At 40.6% G+C, this 26378-nt stretch overlaps 1 protein-coding gene across 1 annotated transcript in view; it reads right to left on the reverse strand.

Annotated features, from left to right (window-relative positions):
- AP5Z1 (adaptor related protein complex 5 subunit zeta 1) overlaps positions 1-26378 on the reverse strand; it is a 680304-nt gene that overhangs the window by 376827 nt on the left and 277099 nt on the right. Inside the window, exon 9 of the mRNA XM_044089493.1 lies at positions 3523-3685. Within this exon, the coding sequence (XP_043945428.1) occupies positions 3523-3685 (163 nt within the window). The remainder of the gene's footprint in view (positions 1-3522; positions 3686-26378) is intronic.

Below are 26378 nucleotides of genomic sequence, written 5' to 3' on the forward strand. Positions count from 1 at the left end.
ATTCTCTCTATGATCCTTATTAACAGAAGAATGAGAAGCAGAGTCCCCTTGTGTATGTTGGTTCACTTTTTGTTGGACAAATGATTAATTCTTCCTCCTTAGTCTATTCAACATTGCAAACTGACTGATCCTACAGGTAAAAAAAATATATTCTGAAGACATCTGGATAAAGCAGCTTGAAAAATCACACCGGTCTCCCTACATCCCCTGACTGCCAGGATAAATTTGCTTCTCTTCTGCCTGGTGTACAGTGAACTATCATTTTCCACAAACACTTTACTGTCTCTTATTTTAATACTTTGCTATTCTGCCAGAGTTTTGACAGGATGGACTCTTCTGCTGGTATGACTGCTTCTTTACTAATACTGCTCTTGGCTGCTTTCTCATGGTCAGGTTTGGAGCATGCAAACAATGTGACCTTTCAATTAACAAATCCTGCTGTGGAATACCATTATTAATTGTGCTTCCATAAAATTAATACAGTTTATTCCTTCCAGATTTATTGGAACAGCAGAAAATCTCAAGATTTCTCTGCGTGCTCTGTCCTCCAACTCTCCCATTTATTGAAACAGCTCTTCTTTAGCAGTTTCATACTCCGATAACTATTTTTCATTTCCTCCTCTGATTTTTACAGTTTTATCAGTTCATTTGAATAGCTGTTTAAGGATTCTTTTTTTTTTCTCCAACCTTTACTTCAATGTTCCATTTAATTTAATCAGCTTTGAGCATACTTGATTATTTTCCCCTCTACATTACTTAAACTGCTTTTGGCAGAACAGCTACAGGATTCTTCTCAGTTAGCATTTTCTCTTTACCTTTTCTAGCTTCCAGATTCTTCTTTATTTTCATCAACACAGTGTACTTACTAGCCAGTAAATGAGTTTACTAAAACTGGCAAAGTTACTTGCCATTTTTTGTCAGTTTCTTTTTTCACACTGGGGGAGCTGAAATTAAGCTGCTGATCAGTGCTCAGCCATCTCTGAAGTCCCAATGTATGTTTATTTCTTATACCCAATACTCTGCAGATGACAGTTTCAATACAGCACTTAAAAGTGAGAAGGATAAAGTGGTATACCTAAAGTGGCTATCGAGATACAGAGGTCAAGGATCTAGTGCTGTTGGATAATCTATGTGAAAACAAAAAGTTTTTTTTTTTTTTTGGAACAGTTAACTCCTCCTCTTGGAAGTAAACCAGTTAACAGACTATTAGGTAAGCTGCAGGAAGTATTGACGGAAGTACTGAAATATGGAAGTATTACCCAAGGTACAAAGCAGTAAGAGATAATTAGCACACAAGTGGATGTCTATGGTGTAAGGTCTGAAGGAAAGGAGTTACTGAACAATAAGAAGAGAAGAGGTCCAAGAACAAATCCTTGAGGAACAACAGAAGAGAAGATGAAGATGGGGATGAGACTGCATTTTAATATAAGATTATGAAAGGAGAGTTGTTGCATTACTGCTAAACCACTGTAGTGACCCAAGTGCTGTAATGCAATTTTGAATTTATGTTTATTTTGTGTCATATGAAGTGCATCAAGAAATAAAAGTAGTCCCTAAAATGATCATAAATTAAACTTATCTACAAGTAAAGTTCCCACGGTTCATAGAAGTGACCTTTTGTTTTAATGACCATGTCTCAGTGACCTCACTCATATGTGCTTGATTTTTGTTCTGCAGTGACCCTTACAGATATATGGACTTTAAACAACACTTTAAACTTACAGTGTTGCCACTATGCATATCTGTGCTTTATCCAGTAGTGGTTGGAACAGGATACTAGCTTTGTTAACTGTCAGTATGAAAAACAATCACCTAGTCAAATACTTGCATCTCTCAAAGAATACATATATCTTAGTATGACCCGTTCGACATCTACAGCTTAAAAATATTTCGAGTTGGATGTTTAAAGAAACTGAGGCGTGAAATTCATCTGATCCTTAACTGCAATTTCACTGTAAATTATACAAATATTCAAACATTTAAATTAAATACTCAGATATATGCTACAACAAATGTGGCATGCCAAATAGCCAATAGATGGAACATAATAGATGGGGACGCCATTCCCCATTCTGGTATTATAGACAAGCTCACCAGCCTGGTCATAAACCCCTATGTCACGAGATGGGTTGCCACTTGGCTCATGGATAGAACCCACATGGTGAGAGTTGCAGGCTCTAGGTCCGACTCTAACCGGTTACAAGTGGCATCCCCCAGGGCTTAGTCCTGGGACCCCTCCTGTTCGGTATATACTTCTCAGAGGTACAGGCAAGCACAGGAAGGCTATGGCTGACCAGGTTCACAGACAACTGCAAACTGGGGGCCATAATTGACTCTCCAGCTGATACAGACATCCTCCAGAAGGGTCTCACTGAGACAGACACCTGGTGTCAAAATCATGGCCTCAAGCTAAATGCCAAAAAGTGCATAGTCATCCCCTTTGGAAAAAACAAAGTACCCGTGAACTACCACATACGTGGTAGTCCCCTGAATACAGAAAATGTAATAAAGGATATGGGGACCCAAGTAAATAGTAATCTCTCCTTTGATCATCATATTGCTAAGGTGGTTAGAAAATCCTTCTATGTGGCCCACCTAATCACAAAAGGGTTCACATCTAGAACAAAAGAGATTAGTGTGCCCCTCTTACTCATCACTCATCAGACCCATCATAGAGTACAACACCCCATTTGGGATGTACCTTACAAGACACCTGCAACAGCGGGAAAGACCACAGAAGTACCTCACCAAGAGGATTACTGGCCTCAAACAGATCCTCTATGCAGCCCAACTGAAGAAACTCCAGTTGTACTCGGTTGCATACCACTTACTTAGAGGTGATCTCTGCCTGAAATACAAGGCCATGTCCAACCAAGAATTGATGGACATGCCCCACCTAAAAAAAACAAATCCCCGAGAGCCACACGATCTAGGGATCTAAACCTCACCATAACGATAAATAGGACATGCTGGAGGGATAGATTCCTGTCCCAGAGACTTCCCCTGCTTTGTAACATGATTCCAATCTACATTAGGCAGAGCTCCTCACTACCACTCTTCAAGAGAAACCTTGCGAGTGGATGGGAAACAGAAAATCTATCTCAGGGATCACTGCAGTGGCTCTGCTGGACAGAGGCACAGGGAACTAATGGCTCTGCTGGACAGAGGCACAGGGAACTAATCTAAGGGGGGCATTGAAAGCCAACACATTCTGGCTAGGCTTACAGATGCCCTCGGGCAGACAGCCTAGTACATACTTATGAACCTATGAACCTATAACATGTGGATAGTTATGTAACTTCCAGGAAGATATTTTTTTTCACATTGCTCTACATGTCATTTAGTTAACAAGCACCCCTGCATCTTTTATGCCATTAACAGCTGTATCAACTAGTGCAACTACATTAGAGTTCAACACTAAGAACTGTACAATAAAGCTAAGCTTAAAAATGTGTGTATAAAAAATAAAAAAGTGGGTATGCAAAAATAAGAATTTTACAAAGCCAAACAGTTGCTTCTTACTGTGTCTAAGGAAGAACTGTGCAATAGGCAGGATGACTCTAGCAAATGCAAAATCTCCACAGATCCTACTGTACAAGGCCTTTAGACAAGAGAAGGCTCGGTAGACAAAGGAAGAATCTTGCTGGCAAATAATATCCATCAAGTAGACAGCCTCAATCAAGCACTAGAAACAAAAAAATAAAACATTAATGACATTAATGTCAATAACAGTTCTTTCTTTATGACTTAATTTGCTAAAAAAGTCACACAAGTCTATCAATTACAGGATGGTATGCATCCTTCTCACCTGTCCAGATATTCACAGACTATCCAGATTTTTGCTTCTCATTTTTGGTCTGTCCGTCATAATCTTTGTGATCTTCTGACAAATCACTGAGGACAGAAGTCATAAAATACTACTAAATTACATGAGTTTCAGACTTCATATCCTACAGAAAATGTATAACAGTGCAAAATCTGTCCTTCTAGCAACCTTCTAAGTTTATAGGAGCAATATTTAAAATCCGTCCCTATTTTTGGGCCCCTGACCCCCCCCCCCCCCCATTATTTCTGGCTTTGTCCAGATTTCTTGTGTTGAGAGTTTTTGAGGTCTGTTGGTGCGAATCATCTTAATTTACAGTAAGAAGGACTAAAGTGAAAAAAGATGGTATGCTTTTTTCAAAGCTACAGAGAAAACATTCTGGTATACGAAAAAGTTGTTGTTGTGTCTTTCGGCTTTTTCCGGGTTAGGGGTCGCCACAGTGGAACTCCGGTCCGCTAATGATTGGCAGTAGATTTTTACATACCGAGTTGCCAGCTCTGACGCACAACCTTCAATGAAGGTACGCCCATTCACGCATGTCTCCACACAGAAGACGCTCTAGCCGAGAATCGAACGGGACAGCGTCTTACTGTGAGGCGACAATGCTACCGCAGCACCACCACAGCAGTTCTGGTATACGAAAAAGAATTCTCTAAAACTAAACTATGAATTTAATGATACAATTAACACAGTAAAGGACAACAGTGCTGTAACATGGAGTCGCACAGCAGTACAGTAAATCCATGAGTTCCAGTGGCCAATAATGTGAGCAAAATGCTTAGGACAATCCCCACCACTGTCTCCAGTAACGAAGTGTCACTAAAAGCAGGGATAGAAATATACAATTTCCCCTTAAGAGTACACTGGGAACAGGTTCCAAATCTGGGAGTGGACTATGCTTCACTCCAGGTCCCCAAATGAGTCTCTATAATAACCAATGCAGACCACTGTGTCCCAGTTCTAGGTATCTAACACACTCACTCAACTGTCTGATATTCACACATACACACACTCCTGGGAAAGACTGACACAGATTTACCTGCCGTTTCTTTGCCCAAATTACAAGGCAATGGCTACCACCAGTCAAATACCACACCACCTTCAAAAGGGGTGTTCAATTATATTCTGTAAAAATGGATATTTAAACAAATGGTAGCATGCATCCCAAGCAGTAAGGCTTTTCAGAGTGGCCCTGGTGTTATCAAATAGGCATAAACACTCTCAAGTTATTAAAAATATTTACTAAATAACCAACCACAATGAGAGGTCGTAAAACATTTAATAATAAATAAAAGGATTAAAAATGTGTAAATACTGAATAACAGATTCCAATAAACAACAGCATCTCACACACAGGAAATATGACAATAATACCATAGGATAGTTCTCACATTGATTATAGAAAACCTAGAAAACCTCTAACTAACTAGCTGTAGTTCCCCAACTATCAAAAGATTAACTGTCCCTATCTAATCAAAATAACTCAGCAAGGCAAGATTATACTCTTACTTCTGCAAGGCAAGATGAGGAATTATGTCCACACTCAAGGCTGGTGTCTGTCTTCAGCAACTGGAACAACTACTCCAGAAACAACTGGACTACTACTCCTGAACAGCTCTGGAAAACAACTGGACTGACTGACTCAGAACCTGCTTCGCAGAACCTGCTTTTATAGAAGTTTTTTTTAAGTAACAGGAAGCTGCTATGAGGATAATTCTATTCTCTCAAATCAAACTTTGAAAAACAAACAGCTGGAGTGAAGATTCTATTCTTCCAGCCCTGGCACACAATAACATCACATCTTATCAGCTGACTCTGGCATAACATACATTCAGAATTCTCTTAAAAAACACGTACATTTGGTCAGTCAGAACAACACTGCTTGACATTCAAACATTGTGCATAAATCAGAGTGATAATCAAAAGACAAAGCTAGTCATGCTGGCATGTAATAACACAGGTTAATTTAAAACTTTAGCCAGTCATGGTAGCACATATAACCATATCTAATATCCTCACACTGCTCTCACAGAACCATTGCTACAATTCGAAAAAGAAAGAATATAGGAAAAGAAAGTCACTTACCCAGAACAAATAAACAGCAATTGTAGTATAATGAATGTGAAACAGCTAAAAATTACTTCAAAATTATGGCTAGTAGACAGTGACAACTGGGAAACCTTACAATCCAGGACATTAGGATAAAGGATACTGAGAAATAAATGCTGGCTGAAATGCATCACAGTAAACTAAACAAAGTGGCCAGCATTTTGAGAACGAGTCTTTAACCACTAAGAATTACTGAGTACACAGACATATCAAGAACAAAAACAGTACAGAGGACAGAATGGTGTACCTTGGTGTTTAGGTGCACACAAGGATGACAACATTAGGGGAGAAATGCACTGTAGCCAGTGACTGTACACACAAACAGCATGGTGTTCTCAGCTATAGTTTTCACACAAGCTACAAAAATATACATCTGATTGCACAGCATATGAAATCTGACAAGAGGCCAGTGAGGTATTATTATTATTTATCCGTCTGAAAATGCTGACAGTGCCAAAACCACAAAAGGAGTAAAGGACCGAGTGTAATAATACTGAGGTGTCTGAACACGCTCAAAAGTAAGTATAAAAGACAAACAGAATGGGGTTCAAATACAAAGTTACAATATGGTCACAAAACCTGCAATAATGACAAGACAGACTTACAAGCACACACTCTTACTGTTGTACAATGTGTGATACAGCCACTCAAGGGGCCACAAGCATCATCCACAGTATATACAGGACCACAGCTACCTCCAAGTGAAAGAAGGTACTGCTGTCTGGATAAATGTACTACACAGAGCAGCAACAGAATGGTATATTCATACTGGTGCTCAGTTTATAAGAACAAGAAACAGTGCAGAAGGGCTATGACCTTCACTACCAATGAGAATCACCAACTTCTCTATGGCCTAGAATATCTGAATGACTTGAACAAATCTGCTGTCCCTGTCAGTATAGAAATAGCAGCTATACAAGAACAGACCAGACCACTGATACAGCACACAGTACTTACTGTTCAAAAGGTGACAGCCAGCATGTCACTAGGAGCTGCCTGTTAAGCCATCAGTGCTAATGCTACACATGGCCAGCACAACAGTAGTTTCCAGTGCCCAAGTCTCGCTAGAATTTATTTTCCTTACAATAATTATAAACACACTGCAAAACAGCTGCTGCATGTCAAGGTTTGATGAGGAGGAAAGTGGTTTCCTAAAAAAGAACCAGCATAACCTGGTAAATAGTAGCCTGGCTTACAAATGAGATGTTCCCTGGCATGCACTAATTTTCCATCAACTATATGCAGTACATAAAGAGGTTGCCATGATGCTAAATTATGTGCTACAGTCAACGGCTTTTTTTCAATGTCTTTATAAAATCATAATTTAAACAAAGATATAGGTACAAATACAGTCACAAAAAAAACATAACTCAATGACATTTTTCATTATGTTCATGCAGTATACATAAGTGTTTTCATTTTAATAACTGCTTATTCCAATTTTACATAAACTGACAAATTCCTGCCTTCCTTTACGTTTCTTCCTCCTGAACATTTTTCTACAAGTACTTGTTACTTGCTCCTTTCCCTTTTCTAACTATCCCACCTTCGGTTCTTTTTTTCCTTTGCAATATTCAGTACTTCAATTGCATTTGGCTTAGATTTTTTAATTTACATTTTTTAGTAATTGCTTTTTTGTCAACCAACAGCATTAAAATTAGTAGGACCTTACTTTGTCAAGGGAATTCAGATCTTACATCCTAGCACAAAAGAATAATTTTCGTAGTTACAACCATTTGCTCCTCCACCATTTATGTCAAAACTAATCTGTAGAAAATTTCTAAAATCTACCAACTCATTGCACCTCCAAAAACATGTTTCCAGTTACCTCCTTCTTTCCCATTATACCTTCAGTAGCTATCTACCAAAAAAAAAAAAAAATCTGTGAAATCTGCTTGGAGTACAAAAATACCTATGCAAACACGTCCAAGAAAAATCCTAAACCTTCTAGACTTGTTTGCACATTTGGGAGCCATATAGATGCCCCCGCATTGTTTCTTTGTAAATTGCTTTTCCAGTCTCTTTCCCCAATCTTTTCCAACTTCCTCTGATTGATTCTTACAGTTATCATGAAATATCTGGGTCTATATCAGAATAACAAAAGCACATATGTGCGACTACATAAAAGTCGATACATAATATGCAAAACCTGTAAATAGTGAATGGACACATAATCAAATTTTTTCCTACTGAAAAAATTCAAGTGGCCATTCAGAAAAAATAAAAATTAAAATCCATTATCAGATGGGGGGCTTTGCCCCCACACTCCCCAACAAAAGCGCATATGTGCAACAACATAAAAGTCGACACATAATATGCAAAACCTGTAAATAGTGAATGGACACATAATCAAATTTTTTCCTACTGAAAAAATTCAAGTGGCCATTCAGAAAAAATAAAAATTAAAAACCATTATCAGATGGGGGGCTTCACCCCCACACTCCCCAACGTGGGGGGGCTGTGCCCCCCACACCTCCCTAACTAAATATACCAACTCCGAGATTGCATTATAGGGAAGGAAAGGGCAACTCCGTGCAGTTGGCCAACTACCTCCTTGCCCTGTGATATATTCATCGAATCGCTTAAATGCTGTTCGATGAATATGTGTCACTCTTTATGTGTTCTCTCAAAAGCAGTTTCGTGCTTCTGATATAGACCCAAAATATCTATATGCATCAGCACTCATCCCTTTTTAACAGCATATTTTGTTCTAGACTCAATTAAAAACTCTACCACATTTGGTCTTTCCCTGGCACGCCCCTAACCCTCTCTCTCTTTGCCTATACTCAGACATGACAGTTTTGAACCTGCAGTCCAAACTTCTGTTTGGCCTTATCCAACTCTATTACAGTTCCCTTTCTAGTTATTTACACCCAGTAACTATGCTCCTTTGTTAATCTTCTCCAGTAAATTTTACAGCCTCTTCTTTCTTATTATCTATACACCTACTTGCAGTCATCCTTACTGGCAAAACCTCCTTTCTTCATTCCCTTGTTGGATTAGTTTTTAAGACTACTTTCTGCTACTTTACGAATATGACAGTCTATATGATTTTTGTTATTCTCCTTAAGGAGCTGCATCCAAAATCCTGTTCTCTCCCAATTTCTCAAACTTCCCTCTTTAATTCATCATCATCATCATCATTCCTTTCCACTTTGATTTATAACCTTCTGCTTGTGTTATGTACAAGAGCCTTAACAGTGTAGCATTAAAGTATCCCTTCAAATCAGATAATCCAAAACCGCATTGCTCTAAAGGGAGAATCAGTTTATCTCTCAACTCCTGCCCGCCTCCCCTCCAAATTAATTATAGTCCACAACTTTTTACCTGGTTGATAAAATTATGCCTGACCTGTATCTATAACTAAAGGAACTAGAAAGATTTTCATTGCTCATCTTACTATCCATATCCATAATTAAGGGCTTTCAGTTTCTTCATTTTTGTATTATCTTTTTAGTCTGTCACATGTCCTTAGCTGCAATTAAAAAGGAAACTGTTTAATGGATACACCTAAATACGTCATCTTATCATGAACCTATAAATATGGATATTGCTGAAGTAATTCATGTATGGATATATAGTTTAGCAGCACAGCCTTTGTTGCATCTTTATTAATTTTATATCCCCAAAAAAAAACAGAAATGGTCTCAAAATTTTCCACAACACCAAAATGTCCTTTCCTGGATTTTTCAAGTACAAAATAATATCATTTGCAAATACAGCTAACTTTTCTTGATTAACATACAATTTACAACCTTCTAAGCACATAGCTCTAAATACAAAACAAATAAAGGAGAAAGAGGACACCCTTGGCCTTGTTTCTCTGTTCAAATGCAACGTACCAGAGAAGTGCTAAGATCATCAACTTATGCACTGAAGTGCAAGAGTCATGCATGAAATCAACAGTAATAACGGATTTGGAGCCCCCACACCACACGTTTGAGTGAACACAATACTGCATCCCACATTCTCAATGTAGCACAGACTCTCATACACATGTTAGCTTGGCAACTATAGCTATTTATCTGTACAATGTACAGATATTTTGTGTGCGTAGATGTATTTTATACATGTATATATATGCACGTATGTGCACACACACACACACACACACACACACACACACACACACACACACACGCACACAATCGGCATTTATATAAAATATGGTTGCAGGTAGTTCTATCAAACATTGCTCTCTTCAGTTTTGATGGCTTTGCCTGTGTCTTCAAGATTGTTGTATAGTGGAGAGTAGAAATTTGTCCCTTCCCTGCTGTTGTGTGATCTTGGAGTTTGTATATATAATTTGCAAGAGGTCTTGGCAAGCCCTCTGTGTAAAATAATTTCCCCCCAATATTTTTACTCTCTCTCTTTTTAGATTGACTTTTTTGTGTTCAGGATTTTTTCTTTCAATGTTTGGGAATATAAATGATATGCAGATACAGGTGTATGTGTGTGTGTGCGTGTGTGTGTGAGAACATGAATATATACATATTTTATATGTATATAAATTATATATATATATATATATATATATATAGAGAGAGAGAGAGAGAGAGCTATATAGATAGACATAGATATAAATTTGATTATGGTTGTTTTTACTGAATATCACTTCACTGATTCACAAATGAACACACTGGACTAAAACACATTTGACTGAAAACTCAGTTCACAGAATTACATTTGTCTGAAAAACCTGTTTATTTTTCTGTGGGGGGACTGCTCTCATTTCCAGGACAATACAAGTCTTGGCTTCTTCAGGGGACCAAAAACTTTGGATTGTCCTTCCCAAGTAGTGCCCCCCACCCCAGCTGGGAGGCATCTGTGGTCACTTTAACCATGGGCAGGGAAAAACAAAAGGATAGCCTTCGCAGAACTTGTTTGAATGAATCCACCAAAGAAGATATCTTTTGCATGCTTATGTGATCTAGACTGGTGCAGTTAAGGGATGCTGAAGAATGGACCATGGGACTGATAGTGTCCATTGAAGAATTCACATGTGAAACCTGACCAAAGGGATGAGGGTGATAGCCGATGCCACGGATCCCAAGGCTTGTAAAATTAATCAAGCTGAAAGAGAAAAATGTTGTATTTCTTTCTTGACTTGGGATCTCACTGGCTGTATTCGAGTAGAGGGAAGACAGGCAATCTGACTGTGTCCAGACGAGCAGCTATGAACTCCAGACTCTGGGATGGCAAGAGCTGTGATTTGTTGTAATTCACTAGAATTTCTAGATGGATGCACAACTGGAACAAGTAGTCCCCTTGCTTGTAGAAATCGATGCCTGGTTGGGGCAGTTAGGAGCCAGTCGTCTAGGTATGGAAACACTCAGAATCCCAGCAGGCTCAAGTGAGCTGTTACTACTGCGATGCATTTGGTGAACACCCTGGGGCTGTGGTGAGACCAAAAGGCAGTACTCTGAACTGGTTAATGACTGGCTCCCAGCCAGAAATGCAAGTATCTTCTGGACTGCCTGTTCATTTCGATGTCATAGTATACATCCTGAAGATCTATCAAGCACATGCAATCATCCTTTCAAAACAGAGGCAAAATGGACTGAACCATGATCATCTGAAACTTTGAACATTGCATAAACTGATTTAATTTGCTGAGAGCCATAATTGGTCTTACGTCTCCTGTCTTTTTTGGCACCAAGAAAAGTCATGAGTAACTTCAGATCTTCTATGGTCAGAGAGAACTTTTGGATGACTCTTTTAGCAGCTTTTTAATTTCTAGAGTCATTGCTTTCCTCTGATTGGGTGGAACATCACATATCCTTTTCACACTGGCTGGGGGGGTTTATGGAAAATGGTATAGTATAACCTCTGGATATGATTCTCTGCACCCAGGAATCTTTCATTATAGATATCCAGGCTGTCTGGTGCAGAGACTACAGTACCCCAACTTTCTTCAGAGGCAAACAGTCTATTCTCCTTTCATGAGCATTGACAGGGCTTGTCTGAGAGGGAATCCCTGAACCCCTGTTTCTGCAGAGCACCTCTGTCATGATGGTAGCGTCTTCCATTTTAACCCCCCCCCCCCTTGCCTCTGACAGAACTATCTCCATGTGAGTCTTGAAAAGGACCTGGGATTTTCAAAACCACATTTTTCTACCTCCTTGTTGATTCCTTGAGAAAGGTCTTTGAGGGGTTGAAAAATATATGCCCATGGCAAACAGGGTCTGTCTCTCTTGCTCACATCTCGACAGCTTGTCTTTCACTCTGGGGCCAAACAAGGAAGATTCATCAAAAGGCACACTGATGAACAAAGACTTAAAAGCTCTGCAAAATCACATAGTCGCATCCAGGCATTTTTCCTAATGGCTATGCCTGAACGTGCTGCCTGTGCAGTACTTTCCATTCCATGGGAAATCAACCTCATACACTGGAGGGTGACCAGTTGCAAGGAAATTCTATTTTAATCAGGAAACCAAGAACCACTCTCACCCGACCTTGTAGACAACTTGTAAACAAAGAAAAACAAACCACCACATGGTCGTTGGAAACGGCACTTTAAACTTCACAGTTTAAAAACATTAGAAAATGACTAAGCGCTTTCACCTACTTTTCTCATAGGCATCATCAGAGTCTAACAAACACACTAACACAGACATTTATAGGAAGTATTTGCACAAGTAACTTCCTGCTCATTCATTGTTCAATGCTTAGTGCAAAAAAAGCCCAAAGCCCAATCCCTTCAAATAATTAGTCTCCGTAGCCTAATGATAACCACAACATATAAACATGTTAAACATATATGTTCTGTCAGCCAAAAAATAAATAAAAAACATGAAAAAATAAAAAAATGAGAAAAATATAAAAAAAACTACCATATAACAACAATAATACAAAATAAATGTTGATAAGAAACAATCCATCATTTTAAGATATTTAAATATGTTTCACCCTTTGTTTTAAAATACTAGAAACTGAAATATTGTCATTAATTTCCCAGTTTCTCCTTGACATTGAGCCTCAATTGCCATTCTGTTTCTTTCACTTGTAAGTCTAAATCTGGGTCCCCCCTTCTTGTCTCAATAACAACTCGTCAATAATAAAAAATATAAACTTCTTAAAGTTTATACACTCTGTACTGTGCATGTATAAGGCACTACTCTGTTTGCCATTTCTGATGTCCCGATTGTGTTCAATAATCCTGTCATGCAGCTGTTTAGTGGTCTTGCTCAAGTAAAACGCAGGGCATGAGACACACAAAGCAATATAAACAACAAATTTTATGTTGCAATTGCAATGGCCTGGACGTTGCAGATTCCTGCCATGTGACAAATTTCTACATACGGGCCATCATTAATAAATCTACAACTACTATATGCACCACATTTATACATTCTAGACACATAACTATTCTTCAATCTGTATCTTTTTCAAAATTTTTAAAACACAGGGAGAAACGTATTTAAATATCTTACAATGATGGGTTGTCTCTTATCAACATTTATTGTTTTATTATTGTTATTATATAGTAGTTTTTTTATTTATTTTTTTCTCATTTTTTATTTTTTCCTGTTTTTATTTATTTTTTGGCTGACAGAACATATATTTTATTGTCTTTTGTTTACCTGAAAAGTCCACTGGGTTCAGAAGCCCATTTGCAGTGGAGGCCCAGGAAGAAAAGCTCCATACAGTTAATTATTGACATAACATTGTATCAACTTTGAAAATAACAAGAGAACAGTAACAATAGAAAATTACAAGTGGATGTTACAAAGTGAATACACAGGTTATAAGTTTTCTGATTGTTGCAATACAGTGATAATAAAGAAACATGAGTGTTGAATGTGAAAAAAGAGTAATTACATAGAACAATTGTATTTTGGTTGTGACAAATACGTGTATTTACAATATTTACAAGAAGCTAGCTTTTTTGGAAGAGAAATAAGTTGGGAAGGAGAGAGAAGGGAGAACAGATTGGTGGGGGGAATGGGTGAGGAAGGGGAGGCTTAAGCGCTAGGGAGAGAGTGTCAGGGAAGTGTTTTGTAGATATAAGGGTAGGTAGTTTTGGTGCAAGTTAGATTCGGCTGGAGTCAAAAGTTTGCAAGTGAGTATATCTGAATACTTGGGTGAATTAGGTTATGGTGGAGTCAGTAGCAGAACATTTGCATATCCATTTGGATAGAAAATGAAGGTGTAATTGCTTTTTAAATGTACAATGGCATTGTTGAGAGCGGGCAGAGGGAGGGTGTTCCAGGCTTTGGCTATTATCCAAGAGTATAGTACTTGTCCTACTGGTAACTTGGGTTTATGGACTTGGAGGAGGACTTTGTTTTTGGATCGTAGGGGCCTAGTAGGGTTATAGAGGGTAATTAGAGAGTTCAGAGCAGGGCAGTCTTGGGGCCTGAATATTAGTTTGTGTGTACCTGTAAGCTGTAGGAGAAGTATGTAGTGGGGGAGTTCCAACCATTCCAATTGTTGGAGGGCTAGATAGTGGTGTGCAGAATGGCGATTATTGGTGGCGAATTTTGCTATCTTGTTATAGCAAGATTCCAAATTTGTGAGTAGTGAGGACTGTAGATTTAGCAGTAATGGGGTGCCATAGGTTAGTGAGGGTAGAAGGTATGATTAGGCTAAAGTTTGTTTGGTTGGGAGGGAGAGGAGGGTAGAAGGTATGATTAGGCTAAAGTTTGTTTGGTTGGGAGGGAGAGGGATTTATTATGCCAGTAGAGACGTCCACATTTTTGTGGATTTTACTTGTACAGTTCTGAATGTGAAGGTCAAATTTGAGGTTTTCATAGATTATTACTCCCAGTAATTTAGTACGAGTCAATTGAGTAGATTTCAAGGCTGCAATTGTTGGTAGGGGTATTTTTCTTTGGGGGGGAATATCATCAGTTTGGATTATTTTGGATTTAAGGAGAGATGCTTTTTGTGAAGCCATTTTTTGACTGCGGTAAGTGATGCTTGGGTGGATTTCTGTAGGCTATCCTAAGTTTTAGCACAGCAGATTATAGTAGAGTCATCTGTATACTTGATTAGGGATCCATGCTGAATAATATGGTTCAGGTTATTAATAAAAATATTAAACAAGAGAGGACCTAGGACAGAGCCTTGAGGTACCCCTGCTGGATTGTGCAGAAATGGGGAAATGGAGTTATGCCATTTGACTGCATGCTCTCAGTTTGTGAGGTAGATTTTGAACCAGTTAACAGAATGGGGAGTTAGGCCACTAGCAGATAGATGTGAGAGGAGGACAGGGTGGAGATGGTGTTGAATGCTTTTGATAAGTCCAGAAAAATGGCTGACACTATGTTACCTGAATCACGAGATTTGGTGATTTTGTCAAGGAAGGAGATAAGTGCAGTGATGTGCTATGGCTGGAATGGAACCCATGTTGTGTAGAGGAAAGGATGTTGTTTTTCAGTAGATACTCTAAAAGTTGTTTTTGTACACATTTTTCAAGAATTTTGAAGATAGGGGACAGTATAGCAATGGGACAGAAATTGGAGACATCAGTAGATGGGCCACCTTTGTGAAGTGATAAGATGATGGCTTTTTTTTTCATAAATTGGGAACATAGGCTTCCTGAAGGGATCTAGTTATCAGTATGCTTACAGGGTATGCCTCAATCAGCAGCGAGTTTTAGAAATTTAGCAAGAATGTTATCTGCTGAGTTTGAGCATGGTTTTAGTCTTAACAATAGTTTTTTTGAAAAAAGAGGTGGAGATGGGTGAGAGGCTTGTTGTGTGGTATTAGCTTGAGGAGGGAAGGTGCTGGGAGTGGTAGAGCAGAGTAGAGGGGTGCACTTTTGTGGTGAAGGGGATGGTGAGGATGTAGAACTGTTAGGGAGTGGAATGGAGAAAGTTGCTGTAATTTTGGCTATGGTATCTATGAAATATGAATTGAATAGACTGGCTATTTGTTCTGGTTACATGTCAGGATGTGGGCAGGAGTTGGGTTTAGTGCCAGGTGTTACTAGGTTGTTGACAGAGGACAAGAAGAGTTTGTGGTTCTTTGTTTTATATGATTGTTGGGCCCAGAAGTATGACTGCTTATCTTTGGTCACAGGTTTTTTTAACTTGGTTACGGAGCTGCTTGTATTGAATGAGGTCAGTAGTGTTTCTAGATTTCTGCCAGAGTTTCCAGGCTCTGTCCCTAGCATGCATAACATCTTTGGTGGTTTTAGATAGCCAGGGGGCATTACTGGATTTGATCATTTTGGTTCTAGTGGGAGCTATTTTGCTTAGAATTTCTAGAAAAGTGTTGTTGAAGAATTGTAGGGCGTCATCTAAGGGGAGAGATTTAAGAGAGTTCCAATGTATGCTTTTTAGGGTGTTATTAAGGGTGATGGGTTAAATCTGGACAGGTTTTGGACTAGTTTGAAGGTATGGGTTTGATGCATATGTGGGTAGGAGAGATATATGTTTTTTAACATGTTTATACATTGTGATTATCATTAGGCTACAGAGACTAATTATTTGAAGGCATTAGGCTTCTTTTGCACTAAGCACTGTTCCAATTGTTTTGTTTATGGAAAACAATGAATGAGCAGGAAGTTACTTGTGCAAATACTTTCTATAAATGTTGTCTGTATTAGTGTGTTTGTTAGACTCTGATGATGATCAACAGAAAAGTAGGTGAAAGCGCTTAGTCATTTTCTAACATTTTTTAATGTTTTTAAACTATGAAGTTTATTAAAGTGCAGTTTCCAACGACCATGCAATGGTTTGTTTTTCTTTGGTTACAAATTCTATTTTCATCTTTGAAGAGATGTGCAAGCTCCTTGGTCACATCTCTTTTTAATCTCATAAAAAGTGCAACATAGTTTAGTGACCAGATGGCAAAGATCGCTGAAGCATACATGGTCTTATACCAAATATGTCTGAAGCCATGGACTCCGTTAGGGAGACAGACAGAGGAACTCTGTTCTACCAGTTCTTTCCTAGTGGCTGCCGACACAACCAAGGCATCAAAAAGGGACTCCTTTGCTACAGTATACCCAGTCCTTGCGGGGGGGGGGGGGGGGTAGCTAAAATTATGTCTTTTTTTTTTTTTTTTTTTTTTTTGGAATCAGCTCTACAGTATCTGGCTCCTTCCATGCCTGGCAAGAAACAAGGTCTATGAGTTTGTTGGCTGGGGGGTGTTACCCAAGAAGAATATGGGCCAGACCCGTAAGCCTCCAGGAACAATGATTCCTCCTGAGAGGGGGTATCAGAGCACCAACCACCTTCTTGTTTCAGAAGTTCTAGGATATCTCCAAAGAAGACATCTTTGGGTGAAGATCTAGGAGACCCCTACCTCTCATCAAAATTGGTGTCCTCCATGACAGATTCTTGAGGGGAATCTATGTCTTTCCTCTTAGAAGTTCTCTTTTGAGGGACTTCCTCAGTGGGGTGTTCTGGGTAAGTATCAGAAGAGATGGTGATATCCTGACTGATGGACTAGAGACTAGTCTTGGCTGGCTGTCTCAGCGGAATGGATGTACAAGGCTCAGAGCAGAAAATTGGCAGAGGCAAAGTTGTCTAATCTGTGGGGGCAGGGATGTCTCTTCTCTAGGCAAACAGAAAGCCCTTTCCACAACCTCAAAGGCAGAGCACCTAAGGGACACAGAAGTCCTGAAGCCCCGAGAGAAACAGATGGCTCCAAAAGATTCAGACTTGACTAAGCCCCCCCCAGACCTGGCACCAATGCTTTGGCTCTGACAGTCTTTCAGCTCTGAAAGGCTCAGAGATGGATGACTCAGAGAAATCACTAGAGTTGAAGAACAAACCATGATCGGGTCAAGTGAAAACACCCTTAGATGTCTTGGATCAGAGGGCTCTGAAATGGTGGGTCGGATCAGAGAAGGAGATACCAAGGGGGAAGTGGACAAAGGATGGCTTGCAGAGCCAGTGGGAGTCAGAGTCCAGAGTACCCCATCTAAATCTGCACACTGAGAAAAGTACAGTTGTGTACACTTACCATAAATGTAGATGTTCGAGTGTATTCACTGCTGCAGTCATTACACTTGGGTTATCCTGCTGGCAGGCTACCCTCAGTCGGCCTGAATTCCAAAGTCTGGGTCCGGCGTCGGTTACTGTCGCCTCTTCCTTGACGTCAGTGCGCCAGGGGTATAAAGGATGCAGCCAACGCCATTTTCTTCAGTTTTTCTTGGCCCAGATGTCAGGTGCCCCCAAAAGGGTAGGCTAAAAATATGCCAATAAAACATGCATGCACCAAAATATATTATACCATCATCTACAGGCAAATACACCACATAGGTTGTATAGATTTAGAAAAGTGCAGATAAGTTCCAGCAAAGAAATGGGGGATGGTGGGTGGGTAACCTGGACTGCAACAGTGAATACACTCGAACATCTACATTTAATGGTAAGTGTACACAACTGTACTATGTTCTTCGTGTTTCACTGTTGCAGTCATTACACTTGGGTTGAATCCCAAAGCTATGGTTGGGAGGCTGGAGTTAAATAGCATTAGGAGTGGCCATGAGGCCTTGCAGGACTGCAGTGGCAAAGCCTGCCCTTGATTTAGAATTAGAATTTCCTCCTGGGCCAAGGTGGGAGGGTGAGTCCCGGCCAGGGGATCAGGAGTGACAGGTGGGGCAGCCACAGCCGTGGCTGGCGCCACCGAGGTGGAAGAAGTAGAGTCTGGGGGCAAAAGGCCCGCCAGAATGAGCTTCAACCTCCTATCCTTCAAATCCCTGGGGTTGAAGGCTGCACAGATGGTGCAGCCCAAAGAAAGGTGGTCAACCCCCAGGCAAAGGACACACCGAGTGTGACCATCTGCTGGAGACAGCTTATGGCCACACTCGGTACATTTTGAAAAAATGGCTTTAGGGCCTTCAGCCATTGTAAAAGGATAAAACAAAGTAGGCCCACAAGCACACACCTTCACACACGCAGAGGGGGGAGGGGAATAAAATTAACAACTAAAATACAAGAGAACTACCCAACAAAGACTACAAGATATAGGGGGAGTTCACACACACCAAGAAAATGAAAAATCTGACAGAAAAGAAGTTATTAAAGACTGACTTACAGTTCTATTGCTCGGAGCTCATTCTAGAGAAGCTTATGGAAGCCGTGGCAAACGAGATCTGAGGGTTAGAGGGAGATGGCAGGGCATTATGGGTAGGGGGAGGAGCTTGGAGCGCGGATCTATTAGCTTGGAAAGCTGCCGGCTCGGATATGAGTCTGATCCGATACCCACAGGTTGCAGAGCAAATGAAGTTAACTACTTCAGATCTAATGCAGTGGCCTATCCACTTTGAAATAGTCTGCTTTGAGATGGACTTTCCTTGTGGTCCTGCAGCATATGCCACTAGTAGTTGCTCTGTCTTCCTGAAAGCTTTGGTTCTGTTCAAGTAGAAGCGTAGCTATCTGTGTATGTCCAAAGAATGCAGAATTCTCTCCCCCTTATTCTGTGTGTTTGGATTAAAAAGTAGGCAGATGAATAGTTTGGTTAAGGGCCACACTGGACACTACACCAGGCATAAATGTCGGGTTTGCCCTCAGAGAAACCCTGTCTGGATAAAAAATGATAAATGGTTCCACAGCCATGAGTGCCTGTAGCTCTGAGACTCATCTTGCAGAGGTTATTGCTAGGAGCAGAGCTGTTTTCCAAGATAAAAACTTTATGTCAGATGTAGTGGCTGGCTCAAAAGGAGGAAGGGTGAGTTTTTCCAAGACATAATTGAGGTCCCATGCTGGTATTGGTGATCTCCTTGGAGGCCTTCAGTTTTTGGCTCCTCTGAGGTACTGCCTTAATAAAGGATGAGAAAATATTGGTGGCTTTGCATTGTAATGAGCAGAAATGGCAGAGGCATGAATTTTAATTGATGAAAAGGATAGGCCTTTGTCCAGCATCTCAGATAAGTATTTCAAAATCTGAGGAATATTTGGTACAGCTGTGTCAATTCCTTGTGCCTGATTCCAAGCACATAATCGCTTCCATTTTCCAGTGTAAGATTTTCTGGTACTAGGCCTTCTGGCCTCCAAAATGCCATCCATCACAGCTTTAGTGAGAAGCGCGTTTTGTAAGACTACATTATCCGCCATGCTGCCAGATTTAAGGTCTTTAGTTGGCTGTGCAGGATTTGATTGTTTTGTTGGGATAGTAGATGAGGTATTTGAGGCAAGGTCCAAGCCGGGCATTGAGACAAGTTCCTTAGGATTGGATACCAGTACTGGCGGGGCCAGTCTGGGGCAATCAGTATCATCTTTGGCTTCTCTTGTCTGACCTTTAGGGGTACTTTGGGGAGGAGAGGTACAGGAGGAAAGGCATATACTGCTAAGCTTTTCCATCTGAAAGTTAGTGCGTCCACTTTCCATGCTTGTCTGTGATAAGTCCTTGTGCAGAATCTTTTTATTTGGTAGTTGTGAGGAGAGGCAAATAGATCTATATCCGGGCATCCCCATTTCCTTGTTATCATGCTGAAGACTTGTGGATCCAATTTCCACTCGTGGGGATCCATGAGGTTTCTGCTTAGTTCGTCTGACAGAGTATTTATCTTTCCTGGCAGGAATTGTGCCTGCAGATGTACTTGGTAAGTCAATGCTGTGTCCCACAAAGTCATGGCTAGTCTGCAAAGGGGATAAGAATGAGTGCCTCCCTGCTTGTTTATATACCACATGACCGTGGTGTTGTCTGCCTTTATCAGTAGTTGTCCCGGATGAAGTAGGTCCTTGAAGGCTGTCAGGGCATTCTGAACAGCTAGCATCTCTTTTTGATTGATATGTAGATGCATTTGGTTTGCGGACCATGTGCCCTGAATAAATCTTCCTGCCATGTGGGCCCCCCAGGCATAATCTGATGCATCCGCTGTTATTGTCTGCCTGGCTGGGGGTAAGGTGAATGGCTGTCCCTTTTTCTGGTGACAAGCCTTCACCCACCATCGAAACTCCTGTTGCTGGCAGGGAATGAGGGTAATTATTGTTTCCAGGCTGTGGCAATGTTGAGCCCAAACACTTTTTAGGTACCATTGAAGTTTCCTCATATGCAGTCTCACATATGGAATTAGTAGAATGCAGGATGCCATGAAGCCCAAAGCCCGCAGAATTTTTCTTGCAGATAACTGGGCCTTTGTTGCCAACAGATTGAAATAGCTAGTCAGTTGCCTTTGTTTGTCTGGCATGAGATAAGCCATCTGGGTAGTTGTATTTAAGCTTGCACCCAGGAATATTATCTCTTGAGAGGGTACTAGTTTTGATTTCTTTTCGTCGACTGTGTACCCTAGGCCTGTTAGAAATCTCTTTACAAAAGCCAGATGCTGTAGTAAAATGCCCTTGTTCTCTGCTTGAATGAGGCAGTCATCCAAGTAAGGATATATTTGTATTCCTCTGTCTGCAGAATGCAATTACTGGTGCCAGGCACTTTGTGAAGACCCTGGGTGCAGTAGATAAGCCAAAGGGCAGTGCAGAGAATTGGTAGTGCATTGAGCCAGCTTTGAATCTGAGGTATCTACTGCATGTTTGTCTGATTGGGACATGCAGGTATGCCTCTTTACGTCTAAAGTCACAAGCCAAGCCTTCTAAGTTGCTGCAGAGTCAACATTTTGAATTTTGGTATATCCAGATATGCGTTTAGAATAGATAGGTCCAGTATTGGTCTCCAGGTCTTGTCCTTTCTTGGTAGCAAGAACAGTCTTGAATAAAATCCTCGTCCCTGCTCTTGCTCTGGTACTTGTTGAATGGCCCTCATGTCCATGAGGGATGAGACTTGCTTTTGTGCCTCTGCCCATTGATGTTTTGGCAGGTCTGGCCAACCGTTTGTCCTTGGCAGGGTATGGAAGTGAAACTTGTAGCCTTGTGACACTATGTCCAGGACCCATTTGTCCTGGGTTATTATGTGCCAATTTTGTGAAAAAAGTGCTAGTTTCCCCCCTAAAGGTGCTGCCAGAAGATAAGTGCTTGGTGCAGGCAGGGGGAAGTCATTGGGACTGTTTCCTGTATGACTGTGATTTGTCTTCTCCACTTTTGGAGGTAGAAGCACCCCATTGTTTAGACCTGTAGGAACCTTGGGGCTGAGATCTGCCTCTTGGGCATCTGTATCTGCCCTTTGTGGTCTGTCTGACACTGGAAAGGACCAGTTCTTTGTTGGCCAGTGTCTGTTAAATCTTGGAGACTGTACCTGTAAGAAATCTTTGACCGTTTGCTTAGATTTAGCTTTGACCTCCATTTTCTTTAACACCTCTTCTGCTTTAATACCAAACAAGGTATCATGCTGTAATGGAGCATCTAATAATTTTGCTTTGACATGACCGGGCAGATTTTGTTCCTTTAACCAAGCATGCCTCCTGATGACAGAACCCATAACAGCGGCCCTGCAGGAGGCCTCCAAAGAATCAAAACCACATTGCAAAGTATGCTTTCCAACTTGTTCAGCTGCATGCAATAAATCCTGCATTTCTTTGTTTTCTGCACATTCAGAATTTATCAACATTTTCTGTTTAAGCAGTGACATAATATATTGCTGATATTTGAGCATATGAAACTGACAATTTAAAGCCTTTATAGCCAAGGTAGCAGAAGTGTAAATCTTTTTTCCCCATCTGTCCAATGCCCTAGAATCCCTGTCAGAGGGGGTAGGGTTTTTTGCAGTGGAAGCCTTGACCCCTTTGGGACCCTGAGATATAGTTTCTGGGTCAGCAGCAGGGTTTTTGAAAAGGAATTTATGAGAGTCAGGAACCATGTAGTAAGTGTCTGGTTTAACAAGAGCTGGAGGTAAGGGGTCAGGGGTCAGACTGGACTCTGAAAATACATCATCTACAATGTCTAACGCAGGTGGAATAGCTAAGGTCCTGTGTTGTGGTAGTAAAAGGAAGTCTCTGAGCCTTTTCTTAGATTCTGAAAAATCTTGGCTCTCTCAGTGGAAATGCTCCCTCATGGTATGCAAAGTTTCCCCAAAAGAGTAATCCTCAGGAGGAGAGGCTAAAGGGATGGATTCTTCAGTATCAGAATCTTCATAGGGAGGAAGAGAGTATTCCTGATCACAAGAGGAATCAGATGAAATGGAAACCTGATCTGAAGATTCATATTCTGTCTCTTGCCTAGGCCTTTTATCAGGAGGGGGATGGGAACCCCTGATCAAGGTAATTAAGTCTTCGGCCATTTTGAGCATCTGTTTTTTGGGCATGGAGGCCTGCCCATGAGGCTGTTGTACTTGTTTCTTTGTCTTTAAAGGTGCTTTAGTCTTTGCCTTTGAAGCTGAAGTCGCTTTAATGTATAACTGAGTTGGTCTAAAAACACCCTCAGAAGCCGATGCCTGCTCAGCGGCTCCGGACCCATCTGAGGGAATAGTCTCTGAAGGTCCAATACCTTGAGCTTCCAGCGGCCTAGTCGACTCCATGTGGGAGTCGGTTGCGGCCTGCGGGTCTAAAGTAGCGGGCGTCAGGGGCTGCGAAGGCACCTCACTGAGAACCGGTGACTGGCTTAGAAGAAGACTCGTCGTCGGTTTTGGACCTCGGATGCCTGTCCTTTTCTTTTTCTTTGCGTTTCTTGTCAATTCTGGTAGTCGGATAGCTATCCGACAACATCGTATAATTAAATCTTCTGCCAAAGTAGTGTAATGCAAAATCGTACCGATGCTTAATAGTGCGTTGGTTAAATCTAGCACAAAACCGACAACTAGCAATGTCGTGGTCAGGGCCTAGGCAAGGAATACAGTAAGAATGAAAGTCCTTATGAGGTATTTGCTTCCCACAAGAAATACAATTATTAACTTTTTCTGACATCGGTCTGGAGCATGAAAAAAAGTTTCCCCAACGGGGTACTTAGCTTTTAATGAAGACTTCGGATCTGAAATTCGAACACGAAAATCTCAGGAGTCGGCCGACCGGCACTTGCAAACTGCTTATGCTTCGGGCACCACACGGCAAGAAAGACTGAAGAAAATGGCGTTGGCTGCATCTTTTATACCCCTGGCGCACTTATGTCAGGGAAGAGGTGACAGCAACCGATGCTGGACCTAGACTTTGGAATTCAGGCCGACTGAGGGTAGCCTGCCAGCAGGATAACCCAAGTGTAATGACTGCAACAGTGAAACATGAAGAACATCTTCCTCATCATCCTAGCCATACTGGCTTCTGATACGCTTCTGGAAGATCTAAGAAATGATGGGGAGGCCTGCGGTCTGGAATGCCTATTGGGAGATCCCTCCAGGAAAAGTGAAGGGAGCTGTGAAGAAACTGGATCCGATAGCAGTGGAGGGGTATGCATCTGAGGAGATCTAGGTTTTGAACCAGTCGGATCTGACTTTTTATGCATTTTAGATAGAGGCTCCAATGAAAGAGCCAACAAGGAAGAACAGTCCAGGGACCTCTTATGCGATTCCTTTTCCTTGGCCACTGAATCTGACTTCCCCTTGACAGGTGTTTTTGGTACAGGTTTGAGCCCTAGCAATTGAAGAAGTAGAGAAAGAGGGAAGGAGGCCTCTCAGGACTAATTTATTTCTCCTGTCAGTTAAGGCTCTGTCCAGAGCAGAAAGAACAATCCACATCCAAGTGCACAGATCCTAAACAATAAATGCATTCCCTGTGGGCATCTGAGTTGGGAAGCTTATGCCCACAGGTAATGTAATTTTTAAAATCTGTTAGCTTGTCAGCCATTACTGTTGAAAAAGACAACTACCTGAAAACACTATGATAGATAAACTTTTTTTTTGGTAAAGCTGAAGGAAAAATGGAAAGACATTAAAAAGAGAAGGAAACTACCAACAATGTAGAAAAGAAGTGCTTTAATGAATAGTCGTAAAGGAAAAGAGTACCAACAATGGTACTTTAAGAAGGACCTGCGAAATGATAGCAAAGAGTACAGAAACTGCTTAAAGGATTAAGTGGGGTACGTAGGAGAATTAGAAAAATATAAGTGAAAAATCTAAGACAATAACTCAAAAAAGGCTAAAAGAAACTCCCAAGCTCGAGAGTAATAGGATCTTTGTCTGAAGCTGAATGGCAGCAAGCAAGATCTGAGGTGTTAGGCTGGTGCAGAATTATGAGTAAAGGGAGGAGCTCGAGAATTCTGGATCAGATGATTTGGCAGAAGCAGCCGCGAGTTGGATCAGAGTCTTGGATCTGAACCCATCATCACTGGAGGAATGAACGAAAAGGACAACATCAAATATCATAATATTGGGTAATGCTGATACAGACTGACAAACCATACAATCTGAAAATCAAACCAAAATTATACATCTGTACAAGTTCACCCAACTTATAACCACACAAACTAGATACAATGAAACCACAGCCAGACAATCAGCATTTAACTGGATCCTAACATCTACTCTAAATGAAATATCATCCCATGGAACTCTGTCAGACAGTCTAAATGATCAGTTTCTAATCTACACCATAGACTAACAAAGCAATAATCCCAAACACATCATTACAGCTTGGTAAGACAACTTTTCATTACGATCCTTGCATTAATGCACTACATCTCCTTAACTCAGAGTCGCTAAAGACTGTCCCCACAGACTATGCTGTTTCAGAGTTCAATAAAATGTAATAACTCCCTCCCCCCACAAGAATAAATAGAGTCATGGCCAACCCTGCCCCACGGCTATCCTTACCAACTAAACAACTCATGAAACAATGGCGAAGCTTGGAAGGTGTGGACAAAAAAAAATTAAACCACTACCACTTTACTAGCAGATAGACAACTAAGAAACCTAACAAAATAAGTTATCACCGAAGATAAGAAAGCCTGTTAATCAATCAAAACATACACACTAATAATCCAAAACTGTTCTGGGCCTCAGTCAATAAACTGTTTAATCAAGGAAAAGCTACATAGCCTACACCAAACACACAGAAATAAAATGATACCACAGCTAATTATTCAATACTCATTTTATGCAGACTGTACAGTCATTAACCAACCAGGTGACTAATCAAGCTCTTGCTGTCCCTGGTCAAATAATCTTCTTCACCATTTCTCCTTCCAACCAGTTCCCATAGACACTATCAAAAAATTACCTCAAGAAATGAAACCTACTGTAACTGTCCTTGACAATCTACCTGACAAATATCTTAAAATAGCAGATGAACTTATTGCATGTCCAGTTTCAGTTCTAATAAATCGACCCACATCTGAAAATAAAGTACCTTTCTATGGAAAAAAAATCATTCATTACTCCACTGCCCAAGGGTGAATTAAATACAGATCTAACTATATGCCAAATGCCATATTACTACTCCTATCAATGAGATTAGAAAGACGTATTCATGTGCAATTTCAGCTATTTGACAGATAACCAGTTTCCATCTTCAACCCAACATAGCTTCTGTCCTCATCACAGCAGAGCTACTGCTTTGCTGAATTTTAATGCTTTCAATGCCAGAAGCCTAGTCTCCAACATATTCTTATACTTATCAAAAGCTTTTGATACTTTCTCCCACCAGAAACTCTTACATAAACTCTCATCTATAGGACACTGAAACTCTTCACTGCAATGGCTCCATAGCTACCTCTCAAACAAGGCCCAAGCA

This window comes from Protopterus annectens, chromosome 12.part0, assembly GCF_019279795.1.
Source record: "Protopterus annectens isolate FY-2018-M chromosome 12.part0, PAN1.0, whole genome shotgun sequence".
NCBI lineage: Eukaryota > Metazoa > Chordata > Ceratodontiformes > Protopteridae > Protopterus > Protopterus annectens.